The sequence below is a fragment of the Melospiza melodia genome, chromosome 16 (genome assembly GCF_035770615.1).
Source record: "Melospiza melodia melodia isolate bMelMel2 chromosome 16, bMelMel2.pri, whole genome shotgun sequence".
Classification (NCBI taxonomy): Eukaryota; Metazoa; Chordata; class Aves; order Passeriformes; family Passerellidae; genus Melospiza; species Melospiza melodia.
Window position 1 is genome coordinate 4,560,956 of NC_086209.1, and position 14,381 is coordinate 4,575,336.

At 46.8% G+C, this 14,381-nt stretch overlaps 1 protein-coding gene across 2 annotated transcripts in view; it reads left to right on the forward strand.

Moving 5' to 3' along the window:
- LOC134425606 (gamma-aminobutyric acid receptor subunit alpha-3-like) overlaps nt 1-14,381 on the forward strand; it is an 81,502-nt gene that overhangs the window by 44,775 nt on the left and 22,346 nt on the right. For both annotated transcript variants that reach the window (XM_063170352.1, XM_063170351.1), the window contains exons 4-5: nt 2,440-2,507; nt 6,417-6,637. In XM_063170352.1, coding sequence (XP_063026422.1) covers nt 2,440-2,507; nt 6,417-6,637 — 289 coding nt within the window. The remainder of the gene's footprint in view (nt 1-2,439; nt 2,508-6,416; nt 6,638-14,381) is intronic.

Consider the following 14,381-nt stretch of genomic DNA (forward strand, 5'->3'; position numbering starts at 1 on the left):
TGCAACCCCAATGAGGGGAGAGAATGATGCATCTGACTCCATCTTATCAGAAGGACAATTAATTACTTTACTATACTATATTATTCCGTACATCTAAAACTGGATCTGCCAAGCACCCAGCCCTGCACAGAATCTCATGACTGTCCCCCAACAGTCCTGACACACACACACACACCTGGCCCTGACAGGCCAAGGAAACAAAGCACCATCACTCTGGGTAAACAATCTCCATGTTGCATTCTGCTTTGGCACAAACACAGGCACAGCAAATGATAAGAATTGTGTTTTCTTTCTCTGGGTTCAGAGAATGTGAATCCCAGAAATATTCTTGGGAAGAATTGTGCCTTGCTTTTCTCTGTGAAGAAAAATGTGAGGCTGCAGCTCCCTGTCCCTCTGAGCAGGGCACAGCTCATCCTGCACCTCCCAGGGACTGCCTTCCCTCAGCTCCTGATCTGCTGTCCATGGCTGCAGAATGGATCCCAGGGAGGGGAGGGAGGGAGAATTTTGTGTTTTCTCCACCACAAAATGAGTTTTCTCTCACCACACGTGGTAGCAGAAGGAGCCTCACACCACTCAATGTTCTCTGCTGTGTGCCTCATCTGGGAACCTGCTTGGAGGGAGGCTGAGAATACCCAGAGTGTTTCAGCCTCACAGAAGGGGCTCATTCTGTTTAGATTTCTGGGTGTTTCACAAAGTGTACCACATACATATTTCTCTTTAACCTTCTTTTTATTTCATCAGGATGAGATCAAGGGTTACTTCTATAGCACAATAATATCAGCCATGGGCTGCATCAAAAGCTTCTCAGCCATAATAACTAAAGACATGTATACGTATATTTTAGCCATTAAGGAGAAAACCCTGCCAAAATGCATTAGCTTATTTTGGGATGTAAAACTTTGAAGCACAAACCTAAGCTTCATAGTACTGCAGAATGACTCTCAGGGGACAGAAGGATTTCCATAACTAAATTAAACAATGGGCCATCCAGGCTACTTGCAAGGCTGCTGGGATGGCCAAAATTGGGTCCTGTGCATAAAACATGAACTCTGCTCTGCAGCTTTAAATTGGTTCTTTCATTAGGAGAGCAGCTCTGAGCCAGCTAGTGCCACACAACAGCGTGATCTATCCCTAAAGTGGGGAGGATTTATGGGAACTGAGTGCTGAACTCAAGGCAGCTCATCCATCATGTTTTGAGCACAACCCAGTGGGCAGAGCACAGGACTGTAAATCTGGGAAATCACTGTGCCTTGATTTCCCTGCAAAGCAGGGTGGCAGCAGAGGTGTCAATTAGGAAACAAGCCAAAATCTGAGGAAGCCAGGAAGGAGAGCTGTGTGTGCACGTGCTGCAGGCTCTGTTCAGCACTCCAGTGTCACAGACATCTTTTCATGTAAAATCCTTCCCTTAGGATCTTTTCTTCCTGAGAAGCTGTGAGGCCTCAGGGACAAAATGCAAACAATGGTTATCTGCTGCTGTGGAATGCAACAGGTGCATCTGGGATTGGCCCATGTGGTTGTTTCTAATTAATGGCCAATCACAGCACAGCTGGCTCTCTCTCTGTCCGAGCCACAAACCTTTGTTATTCTTTCTTTTCTATTCTTAGCCAGCCTTTTGATGAGAACTTTTTCTTCTATTCTTTTAGTGTAGTTTTAATGCAATATATATATATCATAAAATAATAAATCAAGCCTTCTGAAATATGGAGTCAACATCCTCATCTCTTCCCTCATCTGAAAACCCCTGTGAACACGGTCACACTCCAGGTTATCTGAAGGCATGTGGCTGAAATTGCCCCTGGTTTTAGCAGCTGGGCAGGCAGTGGGGCCCTGTGGCTTTGAAGCTGCTGCTCAGCATCCATGAGGGAATCTCAGCCCGGGATGCAGGGGCAGCACGTGACGAGTGAGCAGCAGCTCTGTGAGACTGAGGCACTGAGGAGAGCAGCGAGCACGATGGCAGTAAAAGGCAATCAGAATATTGATTCCTTTTACATACAGATAAGCCTGGAGCTGTAACAAACCCAGGCTTCCCTAAAACTGCTGGAACATCGCTAGGCTGTTTATCTGGCAGGGAGACACAAAGGGATTTCAGATTTAAAAGGAGTTTCAAAGCATCAGGGCTTACCTCTGGATTGAAAACGTGGATCTGTAGCAGGGTGTGGATGATGCAGGCGCACAGATTCTGTAAATACGCATTGTCTGCCGTGTGGGACAGATTTGTCCTCAGTGTAAGCGTGGGAAGCAGCAGAGCTGCACTGGAGATGAATGTGCCCAATTACCAGTGATAAAATCAGCCCTTGTTTGGGGCACAGAGCACAGTGCTGAGGGTTCAGCAGAGCAGGAATAAACACTACATAACAAACCTCAAAGCCTTGCCTGCGCAAGGAAATTCAACTCTCTAATTGCTCTTTTTTTCCCTTTTTTTTTCTCTTTTTGTCCCAGACAGTGTAACTGAAGTCAAGACAGACATTTACGTGACGAGTTTCGGCCCTGTCTCGGACACAGACATGGTAGGTGCCTCACAGGGAGGGGTGGCTTCTCCTCCTGTGTCCCCCCTCCTCCTCCCAGGGAAACATGGGTAAAAGTGGGATTTTCCGAAGTGACAAGAGCTGGTGGTATATCAATTCCAGGAGTTGTTTCCCAGGTGTGCTTGGGCTTTTGGAAATCAGTTGATAACTGCAGGAATGAAGGTGCTCCTTGGGAAGTGGGGAGGATGCCAGAAGCTGATCTGGTTTGGTATCAGAGACAATGATCCACCATCAAACCATCCTTAGTGCCTGAACTGGAGGGAGGCAAAAGAGAAAACAGAAAAGACATGGACTGACTGTACTATTTTGACATGTTCAGGGAAAATTATTAATGAAAAGGCCCGAGGTCTGAATTTAGGCTTGTATTCCCACAACAGTTTGTCTTCTAATTAAAACAGGACTGTGGAGCATAATTAATAGCGAGGTTTCTCAACAGCAGCTCGTGTTCCGCACGCACCCAGAGCAGGGCTGGCTGTGGGTGGCTGCTCAGGAGCTCCAGGATGGCACGTGAGGATTCGGGACTGAGCCCCTCCTGCATGCCCAGCCCCTGGGGTGCCCTGGTGCTGGCATAGCCCAGGCCATGGTGGGCAGCCCATGCCATGGAGGGAGCCCATTTGGGCAGGGAGCAGGTTGTCACTGGCTAGGCCAGCCTGGAGCAGTGTCCTGTGGCTCTCACATCCCCTCCAGAGCTGCAAGGGTTGAATTTCCTGGGCTGGCATGGCCTGAACATCTCTGCAGCTGTCCCACAGCAATCCTGTGCTGCCAAGCAGAGGAGCAGAAAATCTCTGTGTTTCATGGAGTTGCTCACTCCATCACTCTAACCCGTGTTGCTTTGGGAAGACCACTCCCTCCAGGGTAAGAAGTTAAGTTGATGTCAGTGTAATCAAGATTATGAACCTCATCTGAGTTCTCCCTCTCTCTCTCCTGCTTTCCTACCACAGCAGAGACCCATAATATATTCAGCAATCGTAGCCCGTGGGGAGTATCTGATAATTACTTCCAAGGTGGAGCATATTTGATTAAGGGAGTGTGTATAATGAACTGTGAAGAAAAAAATATGAGGTATTGAAAAGAGGAAGGTATTCTCTGCAATGTGATTTGACAAAATGAATATAAAATTAGGAAGACAGTTAAGGAATAATAAATTATTTCCCCTCCGCATGCTTTCGTTCCGTGTATTTTACAAATGCATGGCGAATGTGTTTTAGCTCTGCTGCTAAAAGTGAGGGAGAGAAACCCCATCTCCTCAGGAAAGGGGGAGAGCCTGCTCTGGGGCTTCCTTTCATCTCAGGAGTGGGGAAATCCCTTCTTCTCGCTGGCATGTGGTGCTGCTCCCCCTCCCACAGCTCCGGTGATCGGGAGCTGGAATTGCGGAATTGGAATTGTGGAATTGTGGAATTGCAGTGATGGAGGAGAGGCAGGTAAAGCTGCCCTGGGAAGAGGGAGAGCAGCTGCTGACAGAGCCTCGAGGAGGAGGAGGAGTGAAATAGAGGTCTCCTTCAGCCAGGTTTCATAAGCTTTTGGAGATTTATTTCACACCCAAGATAGCTCTGCTACCGTAGAAGGCACAAAATCAGCAGGACGGCTTCTGTGGTAGTGTTGGAAACAAAAAGTTTTAATAAAAGGCAAAATAGCAAAACTCTTTACAGAGAAAAATTGAGCTAGGTGCAAAAGGTTCTTGCTCCTGGTAAAACACCTCACAAAAGCAATTAGTTTCTTTGTTCTCTTCTTTTTCTAATAACTTGCTCAGGTGGGACTTTTTGGCTTCTGTCCAATTAGCTCTCCTTAAGTTTGAGGTGAAGTCCCCCAGGTCCTATGAGGTGTCTTTTTACCTAATTGAGGAAGTTCCTTTTCTCAATTTTTCCTTTTTAAGGAGACAAAGGATAGTTTTGTCACTCCATCAACAGGGGGCACATTCCTACAGAGGAGGACGTGGAGACCTTTCCACCGAGGTGCTCCAAGGGACTCCCAACCTCTCTTTTGGTTTGGAGAGCAGAGCCTGGTCACACCTGAGGTGTCACCCTGTTCTTCTAAGTTCTTCTAAGCCTTCTGATGTTTGCATTCTTGTAAGGGAGTTTCTCACGCACTTTTATGTAAATAATTATTGTTTTTACATTCCTCTCTGGAGGAGGAGAAATTTGATAGACAAACTGTTGGCTTGTCCAATGTCATTGGAGAAGTGGCACTGTCATCCTCCAATCCACTGTCACTTTTGAGAGTCTATAAATGTTAGAGTGAGAAAATAAACTTCCCTTTTTCCCTTGGAGTTCCAGTGTCCACGTCGTTTTATTTCGTGTCCTATTGTGACACCAAGGCACGCCCCAGTCCTCAGGACTGAGCTCTTGCAGCTTTGCCTCAGTCCCAGGGAAATTATTCAAAGGAAAGCAAAAATTGAAGGGGATTTTTTTGTTTTGTGGATGGACTCTGAGGACAGAGTCAGTGTGGATGTTTTCAGCCACTTCTGTAGGCAGAGAAGAGCATCACACAGAACTAAGTGTGCTCCTTGGAAGGGGTGAGTTGGGAATAATGCTTTTATGGAAAGGAGTATAAAAAAGAGAGGAACATTCTGAACATGATTTCTCTTTTCTTCAGGAATGATTCCTAAGCATTAAAGAAGATAAGCAGGGCCTTGAAAGTCATTAAAAATGTTTTGCTTCTTTGTCTGGCACTTTTTAAATAGAAACAGGGAATGAGAGAGCCCTTCTCCTGATAAGGCCTTTTCCCAAACCTCCTGGGACTGCACACAGGCTCATTTCTTTGGGTTTATCCCAAGAAATAGTGAATTAGAGATCACTTCCATGAAGGGGCAAAATACCTGGTACAGGGCAGAGCCCTTGAGAATGCAGAATTTCTCTTTCCTTCCCCAGCCAAGATCCAGAAGGTTCATATTTGAGCAGGGGTGTCTCCATGGCCAGGGAGCAGGGATGGATTTATTTACAGAGATGCCTCCATTCAGCTGCCATCTGCTGCAAAACCTGTAGGAATTTCTCTGTCCTATAGGAAAGTGATGCACAGCAGTTTTTCAGCGCTGCTGAGAAGTGCTGCAGGAAAGAAATCACTCACAATGATAAGTTTGGTTGGTCCTGCAGCCTCCAGGAATGTGTAAATAAAGATTACGAGTCTGCAGCAGCGGGGGGAGGAAGAACAGTTGGGACAGGGAGGTTTTCCAAAGACCCCTCTGCCTCTAAAAGTGGTTTCTGAATCTGCATTCACTGAGTGAGGAGCTGATTTGGCTGCAGGGTTTCAGAGAGGTGACTTCTAAGTGCCCCAGCTGGAATTTGGCATGGGAAATGGGTCTCTACATTGGCAAAAGAAAAAAAAGAAAATGGAAATAAAACAAGAAAAAGAAGACAAAAGAAAGTCACAGGATCTTGTAATGCCAGTAAATTCTTCAATTCAATGATTTTCTAAAGGTGGCCTAGGGAACAAAATAACATTAAGACAATGTCATGCAAGTTCTTTTCTTTTTTTTTTTTTTTTTTTTTTTTTTTTTATGAGCAGAGATATAATTACCAGCATCCTGGCCAGATTCCATCTCCAGGATCTCTATTTTTGCCTTCTAAAATACCTGTGTAGCTGCACAAAATGGCCTTTCTCCCCTGAAACTTCTGCACAGAGGTGATGTGCAGCAGGGCTACCCCAGCTCTGGCCACTGTAGGGGCTGTGCTGCAGCTCCTCTGCAGTGCTCAGAAACACTGACATGCACATTTTGACATCATTGGTAAGTCATTACCCAAAATGTGCTGAATCCCATCTACCCTGCACTGCTGTTAGCCCCTTCTGCTTGTTGCACCGTGCTTTGTGCCACCCAAGGTGTGCCAAACCCCAGTTTTCCGCCGCCTCTTGAGCTGAGTAAAACACAACTTATTTTCCTCTCCTCTCTCCCCAAAGGAATACACCATTGACGTCTTTTTCCGGCAGTCCTGGAGAGATGAAAGGCTGAAGTTTGATGGTCCCATGAAAATCCTTCCCCTGAACAACCTGCTGGCCAGCAAGATCTGGACTCCTGACACGTTCTTCCACAACGGGAAGAAATCTGTTGCCCACAACATGACCACCCCCAACAAGCTGCTGCGCCTGGTGGACAACGGCACCCTGCTGTACACCATGAGGTGAGTCTGGTTCTCCATGGACAACCTCCTGTACACCATGAGGTGAGTCTGCCTCTCCATGGACAGTGGCACCCTGCTCTACACCATGTGAGTCTGCCTCTCCATGGACAACGGCACCCTCCTGTACACCATGAGGTGAGTGTGCCTCTCCATGATGGCACCCTGTTGTACACCATGAGGTGAGTCTGGTTCTCCATGGACAATGGCACCCTGCTGTACACCATGAGGTGAGTCTGGTTCTCCATGGACAACGGCACCCTGCTGTACACCATGAGGTGAGTCTGGTTCTCCATGGACAACCTCCTGTACACCATGAGGTGAGTCTGCCTCTCTATGGACAATGGCAGCCTCCTGTACACCATGAGGTGAGTGTGCCTCTCCATGATGGCACCCTGCTGTACACCATGAGGTGAGTCTGCCTCTCCATGGACAATGGAACCCTGCTCTGCACCATGAGGTGAGTGTGCCTCTCCATGGACAACCTCCTGTACACCATGAGGTGAGTCTGCCTCTCCATGGACAACGGCACCCTGCTGTACACCATGAGGTGAGTCTGCCTCTCCATGATGGCACCCTCCTGTACACCATGAGGTGAGTCTGGCATGGACAACAGCACCCTGCTGTACACCATGAGGTGAGTCTGCCTCTCCATGGACAATGGCACCTCCTGTACACCATGAAGTGAGTGCCTCTCCATGATGGCACCCTCGTGTACACCATGAGGTGAGTCTGGCTCTCCATGGACAGTGCCACCCTCCTGTATACCATGAGGTGAGTCTGCCTCTGCTTCCATGGAATCCAGGTCCTTCTGCTCATTCAGGGACCTCAGGGGCCCTCACAGCAGGGTGTATGCAGGCTTGCACTAACTCTTGTTAGTAGATTTGCGTCCTACCTGTGGGGATCCCAGTTGTGGGTTTCTCTAGGTCTGGATTGAAGGCACTTGAGATAGTAGTTCTTGTTGGGACTCAGGTGTTTATTGTTTCTTATCAATAACACAGTCTCACTACTGTGAGTTCAGCAGCAAGGCACAAAATGGCCAACAATCTCTTGTTACAAGGTCTTTTAAGACTAAACTATCCAATTAAGAAAGGACACCTGGATTATTTTCCCTTTTAACCCAATAACTGATCCCACAGAGCCCGCAATGGGACTTTTCTGCCCAATTACAAAATGCCACCCAAACCCATGGAGAAGGAGGAAGAAGAAGCATGAAGAAGAAACCCAGGATGACACCCTGTGCCCTCCATCTTGCTTTCATCCACAGCACACTAAAAATCCCAAAACTCAATTTCTCACCAATTGATGCACCTATACTCCTCTATAATCTATTCCACACTTTTGTGGATTCCATTCTATCTTGAAGTCTTGGAAACTTTCTCCATGAATGAGGGTCAAAGTCAGAGCTCCCTTGGGGGTCAGGGCACCCCAGAGCAGACAGAGAAATATTCCCTGTGCCCTGGGATTGCACACCTAGCCCTGCTGCTTTCCATGCTCTCCTTGTTTCCTACCTATGGATGGTCACTGATCCTCAGCTTGGACATTTTTACAGGTAGATTTTTCCCTCATCATTCACATTGACTTTTTTTCGCTTTTATGTGCTGAGGTAGATGTGTTGGGATCTATAGTTTGTGAGGTTGATGTGCCACCTGGCTTAATTTTCTTACTGACCTGTGATGGGATATGAATCCAATGTTGGTATGGGAACATTAGGCTGAGAGAATTTGCTTTTCTCCAGCAGTTTGAGAAGAGATCTAAATTTGTTCAGCATGTTAGAGCAGAACGATTTCACACATCTAATGAGACCAAGCTTGCTTGTGACAACAATGGGGTTGTTTTTTCCCACTTCGTGGAATTAAAAAAATCCAAATCTATGTGATCGATGCACATCATTAGGGAAAAAACCCAACAAACAGCTAATTAAAAACTGTGATTTGGAGAAGCCAGGGTTGCAGGAGTCATAGGTTGTAAATGAAACAACAAGCTGCTGATAAATGTACTAGAAAGGTATTGAGTTGGTTTTGGCAAGGTGTAAATCTTTGTTTTAAAAAATTATTTTCTCTGTCTCCATCTCCAAGCCAATCCTTACTAATAACATTCTTCATTGTGGATTCTGTGTGCTGAGATGCTGCACTTTCACCTCTGTTTATGAGGACCAGGCAGAATTTCATCTCTTCATAGTTAAACTGGCTGTGGATCTACACGGTGTCAGCAAGTTTTACAGCCCACATTGATAAACAATGCCTTGCTTTTGTGCAGCAGTTCTCAAATATGAGCTAATCCTGCCAGTGCCCTGGGGGTTTAGGTCTCCACACATCAGTGATCTCACATTAAGACAGATGGGGTAAATGAAGGGAAAAGCCCAGCTTGACTTAAGGGCTCTGTTCTGCTCCCAGCTCTCTGACCTGCAAGTAGACAACTCACACTCCCCACACTTTGGATCATTGTCTGACTGTAAAGTATTACAGGAGCTGCTGGCGTAAGACAGCCAAAAAAAAAAAAAAAAAGACTCAATTTCAGAGCTTTTAAATCATTTCACTACTTCTTTATTCAGCAAACAGCCATTAGCTTCAGCAAGTTTTGTGTGACTAAAAAAGTATTGGATTTATTCTTCCATTCAGGGCTGGGCAGGTGCCAGGATGGCAGCAGCATCATGAGACTCTTGGGAATGAGCTTCTGGAAGAAAAGAGAGCCTTGGGATTTTTTAAAATAAAGTCAAGCCATCCTTCAGTTTAGCTGTCTGCTGCAGAATTGGGGAATGAAGGAGCTCCTCTTAGAGGTGCTCCTGTTCCCCTTGAACACCTCCCTAAGGCTTTGTCAGGGGTGAGGAGCCCACCCAGAGGCTGAAAGCTGGATGAGAGACCTTTTGTCATGTTTTGAATTGCACAGAGCCAGGAGCTCTTGTGCACAGAGATCTTTTCTTTGCCCAGTGGGTGAAGCCCAGGGGAGGCTGTGGGCAGCACATCCTGGAGCTGTCCATGTGGTTAGAGCTGCCCAGATGGCCACAGCGTGCAGGACTGCTCTGGGATTGCAGATAAACACATCCAGGATGGGATGGAGCATCTGATGATTCCCTTTCTTCCTCTTGGTGCTGCTCAGCACCACCAGGGTCTCTTTTGAGAGGGGTGTCAGAGAGGAAGATGCAAGGGCACAGACTGCAGGGCCAGGACCAAGCCTCAGGCTCAGCCACCAAAATCTGCCTGGCTTTGCCACTCCAAGGCACTCCCACCTCAATTCCCCTGCCAAACAATGAAGGTGGCATCACCCTCCCTTGTTAACTGCTTTGAAACCTCTCCCAGGGAAGGGCTGGAGGGAGTCTCTTGTTTTCTGTCCAGCTGATGCCTCTCCTGTTCTCCCCCATGCAGGGATGTGCATGGGTGTCCTTAAAGGAAGGAGCAGGACCTTGAAACCAAACTCACACAGCAAAATGCAAGTACCAAAGGGGTGCCCTTCTCACTGGGGAGAGACTTTGAGCTTCCCCCAGATTTCCAATGCCTGGCAGCACTGCCCAGGTGATCCCTGGCATGGATCAGCCTGGCCATGCAGTTTGGCTCCTGAGCATGTCCTGCTCCTTTCCCTTGTACCAGGCAATATCCTTGAGGGATCAGCTCTGCTGATGTGCAATTAGAGGCACGTCTGCTGCTATTTATCCTGCTGGGAGAGCCAACTTCTCTTAGTCAAGGCTTACAGTTATAGATGAACTTGCTCTGGTGGAACAGCAAGTCTGACACATGCATCCAGCAAAATTACACCTGTGTGACAATATTTATAGCTCCTGGAGAGAGCCTCTTTATCACTGACCAGAGCTCCCAGGAGCTGCACAGCAGCTGTAGCCAAGCATCCAGAGATTTCCTTCAGTCGTGGCACATTCTGCTTGTGGATCAGTGCAATGTCACAGGGCACAGCCCTGACCTCTGACAGGCCTTGGCACCCGGGCCACAAAACTGGTGGTGTTTGCAGGGTCCCCAGGACAAGGGAAGAGATGAGAATCTTGACTCCATGTTTCAGAAGGCTGATTTACTATTTTATGATATATATTATATTAAAAGAAAATTATATACTAAAACTACACTAAAGAAAGACAAAGGATTTCATCAGAAGGCTAGAAAATAAAGGAATGAATAATAAAATCTTGTGACTGGCCAGAGAGTCTGACACAGCTGGACTGGGGTTGGTCATCACGTAAAAACAACCACATGAGACCAATCAAAGATGCACCTGCCACATTCCACAGCAGCAGATAATCATTGTTTACATTTCATTTCTGAGGCTTCTCAGCTTCTCAGGAGAAAAATCCTAGCAAAAGGATGTTTCAGAAAATATGTCTGTGACATAAAACAACCTTTGTGACACTGCACTGAGCTGCATTTCTCTGCTCCCCAGGATTACTGATCCCTCTGCATCCTCCCTCTCCCCCAGCTGCCTCAGAGGGCACGGGGATGCAGTTTTATTATGCAGCCCTGCCTCTGCAGTCTCTTCTTGCAGAGCTCCTGAGCAATCCAAATAGTTCACAAAAGCCCAGCTCTGGTCTCTAAACTCTGGTGTCAGACCTGAGCACAGCAATCTGGGAATTGTGCATGGATTTATGAACGGAAGAGGCAAAAGCAGCCATAACAGGCATCTCTGGGTGTACTCTGGCTCAGACTGTGTGGGGCACACAGATAATGCTCTGGTTCTCCCCAGCCTTGAAGCACAGAAAACCAGTGAAAGTTTAATGCTGTGCTGATGGGATTCAGCTTTGTGAATCAAGGCTTTAAAAAGCTCTTCTGCTCTTAACAGGGCCTGTCAGAATGGCGTGTTGAGTCTTTGTGGTTATTGTCAGAGTGGTTCCCAGACAATTTGTGCTCAAGTTATGCACTTGGAGGATGTTTTCTTTACCTGTCAGGCTGACACATTCCCTGCATGCCCAAAGGCTCTGCCTCAAGAGCCTGTGCTGCTGAAGACAGCGTGCAGTCCTTGGAAAGAGGCTCTGGGATCCCTCAGGTGAGGCAGAGCAGGAGGGAAAGCTGAGCCCAGCACACGTGCAGACCTACAGGGGCTGTGGAATCCCAGAGCAGCTTCTCTGCCTGGTGTGCCACACTCAGAGGTTTGGGCTTCCCATGCTGCCTTTTGAAATCACAGAGCTCTGCAGTGTCTCTCCCTCAGCAAAAGCTTTTTGGGGTGTCTTTACTGCCTGGGGTTTTTAGCCTCAAGCAGGCTGTGCTGGCTCCAGGCTGTGACGGCATTCACAGGGGCCTTATGTTGAGGGAAGAGATGGGGATCTGACTCCATGTTTCAGAAGGCTTGATTTGTTATTTTATTATATATATTACATTAAAACTATACTAAAAAAATAGAAGAAAAGGTTTCATCTCAGAAGGCTAGCTAAACTAAGAATAGAATCAGAAAGAATGATAACAAAGACAGCTGTCTCAGCCTCTCTGTCCAAGCCAGCTCACTGTGATTGGCCATTAATTATGAAATCCAAGATGGGCCAATCCCAGATGCACCTGTTGCATTCCACAGCAGCAGATAACCATTGTTCACATTTTGTTCCTGAGGCGTCTCAGCTTCTCAGGAGGAAAAAATCCTAAGGAAAGGATTTTTCATAAAAGATGTCTGTGACACTTGGTTTTGCAGCACCCTCCCCATGATGGAGGTGGGGACAGCTAGGACAGCTGGGACAGCCCAGCCCCATCTCTCCTGGGCTGGCAGCTGTTTGTCTGTCCCACACCAGGGCTGATCCCAGAAAACATCACAGACAGGTCCAAGAAGAGCAGAGCTTGGCTGGCTGATATAAACACAAGCAGGCAACAAGATGAGATTTGTTCCAACTTTTCCCTGCCAGAGCAGATCCAAAGATAAAAATGATCTGTTTTCCAGGCTTGGCTTTGTGCAGACAGGCTTTTTTAAGGAAGCTGTCCCAGGAGGGAGAAATCTTCAGAGAACACCTTATCTCACTGCATTTCTGCCATCATGGGCTGAAATCTCCAGGGGCTGGGGGAGGATGGAAAGTGAAATCAGTTCTTCCAGATCCAGCACAAGGATCCTAGGAGCAATTTGGCTTTCAAGCTCAAACCCCTCAATTAAACCTAACCTAGATTCTCCCACAGCCTAAACCATAAACACTGCACGGCCTGACTGTGGTTATTAATGAACCTCCTGGAGAAGAAATCAGGACAAAACTCCGGCAGTATCCCTGGCATAAACAAAGCCAGCCCTGCCATGCAGGGTGCTGTCATGTTTTTGTAGCGCTCACACACCGAGGGATTATTACATTTGCGTCCCAGAAATTGGGCTGAGATCCTGGCTCATGCTGCAGCTGCACGCAGGTAACGACAGGGGCTCTAATGACACATCAAAGGCTTTGCTAAGCTCCTGGTAACCATGAGAACGCAGCTGAAGAGGTTTGTTATCCCCTCAGCCCTGGCAGAGGGATGTTTAGCCTGATTCACGCTTCTTGCCATTGTGTTGGCGCAGTTCAAAGCACTTCCCGTGACTTTAAAAGAGGAAAAAAAAAACCACAGGTTCTGTCCTGGATGTTCCACTTTCAGTGCCATTGTGCCAGCAAAGTGAAGAGAAAATGTTGGAACCCAGTAAATTCCTCTGGCTGCCCTGGAGGACTCGAGACCCTGCCAAGGGGCTGCGACCCTGGCACTGAGACCTGTGATGGTGTTCACAGGGGTCTGAGGATGAGGGAAGAGATGAGGATCTGACTCCATGTTTCAGAAGGCTTGATTTATTATTTTATGATATATATTATATTAAACTATACTAAAAGAACAGAAGAAAGGATTTCATCAGAAGGCTGGCTAAGAATAGAAAAAAGAATGATAACAAAAGCTTTTGTCTCAGACAGAGAGTCTGAGCCAGCTGACTGTGGTTGGCCATTAATTAGAAACAACTCTATGAGACCAATCAAAGCTCCACCTGTTGCATTCCACAGCAGCAGATAATCATTGCTTACATTTTTTTCCTGAGGCCTTTCAGCTTCTCAGGAGGAAAAATCCTAAGGAAAGGATTTTTCATGAAAGATGTCTATGACAGAGACCAAGACCCCAGTGCCTTTGATTTAGCTCTTGGAAAAAAACAATTACCAACTTCTATATGAAGAATTACAAGTCAAGAAATTTTAAGTAGAATAATAAGTTAGTTTGTCACAGGGTGAAATATAGATTTTTGGGGTTTTTAGAACAGGAGTTTGGGGGCAAGATGGAGGAATCTGGGTGTGTCCAGCCTTTCTCCTTCTTCTTCTTGGCCTCCATCTTCTGCTGTGATGGTGGCAGTTTTGGATTGGTTTAAGGTAGAAGCTCAGTGTCTAACACAGGTGATAGGTATTGGGAAGTTATGGTAAATATTGTACACATAGTTTTTAGTATAAAAAGATAACACCACCCTGAGGGTGGCCAGTGTGCCTCTGTCTGACCTGCTGGACAGACCTTGGCAGGCCAGAGAAAGAATTTCATAGATAAGAAACAATAAACAACCTTGGGACTGAGAACAGAACAGTTCTGACTCCTTCTTCAACTGCCAGGATGGGAAAAGAGACTTTCTGATGCATATTGGGGTCACTGTGAGCAGCTAAAGTCCCGAGAAGAAAACATGAGCAATTTGGGGCTTTGCATTAGACAGTTCTGCATAAGCTGCTGCAGGTGCCTGGGACTGATGAGCCAAAGGCTGTGACTGCTGGCTGATGTGGTTTCTGGCAGCTTGGCTATTTTTTAGGTGCTCTTTAGCTTTCTAAGGACTTTCCAGGGCTGCTGGATGT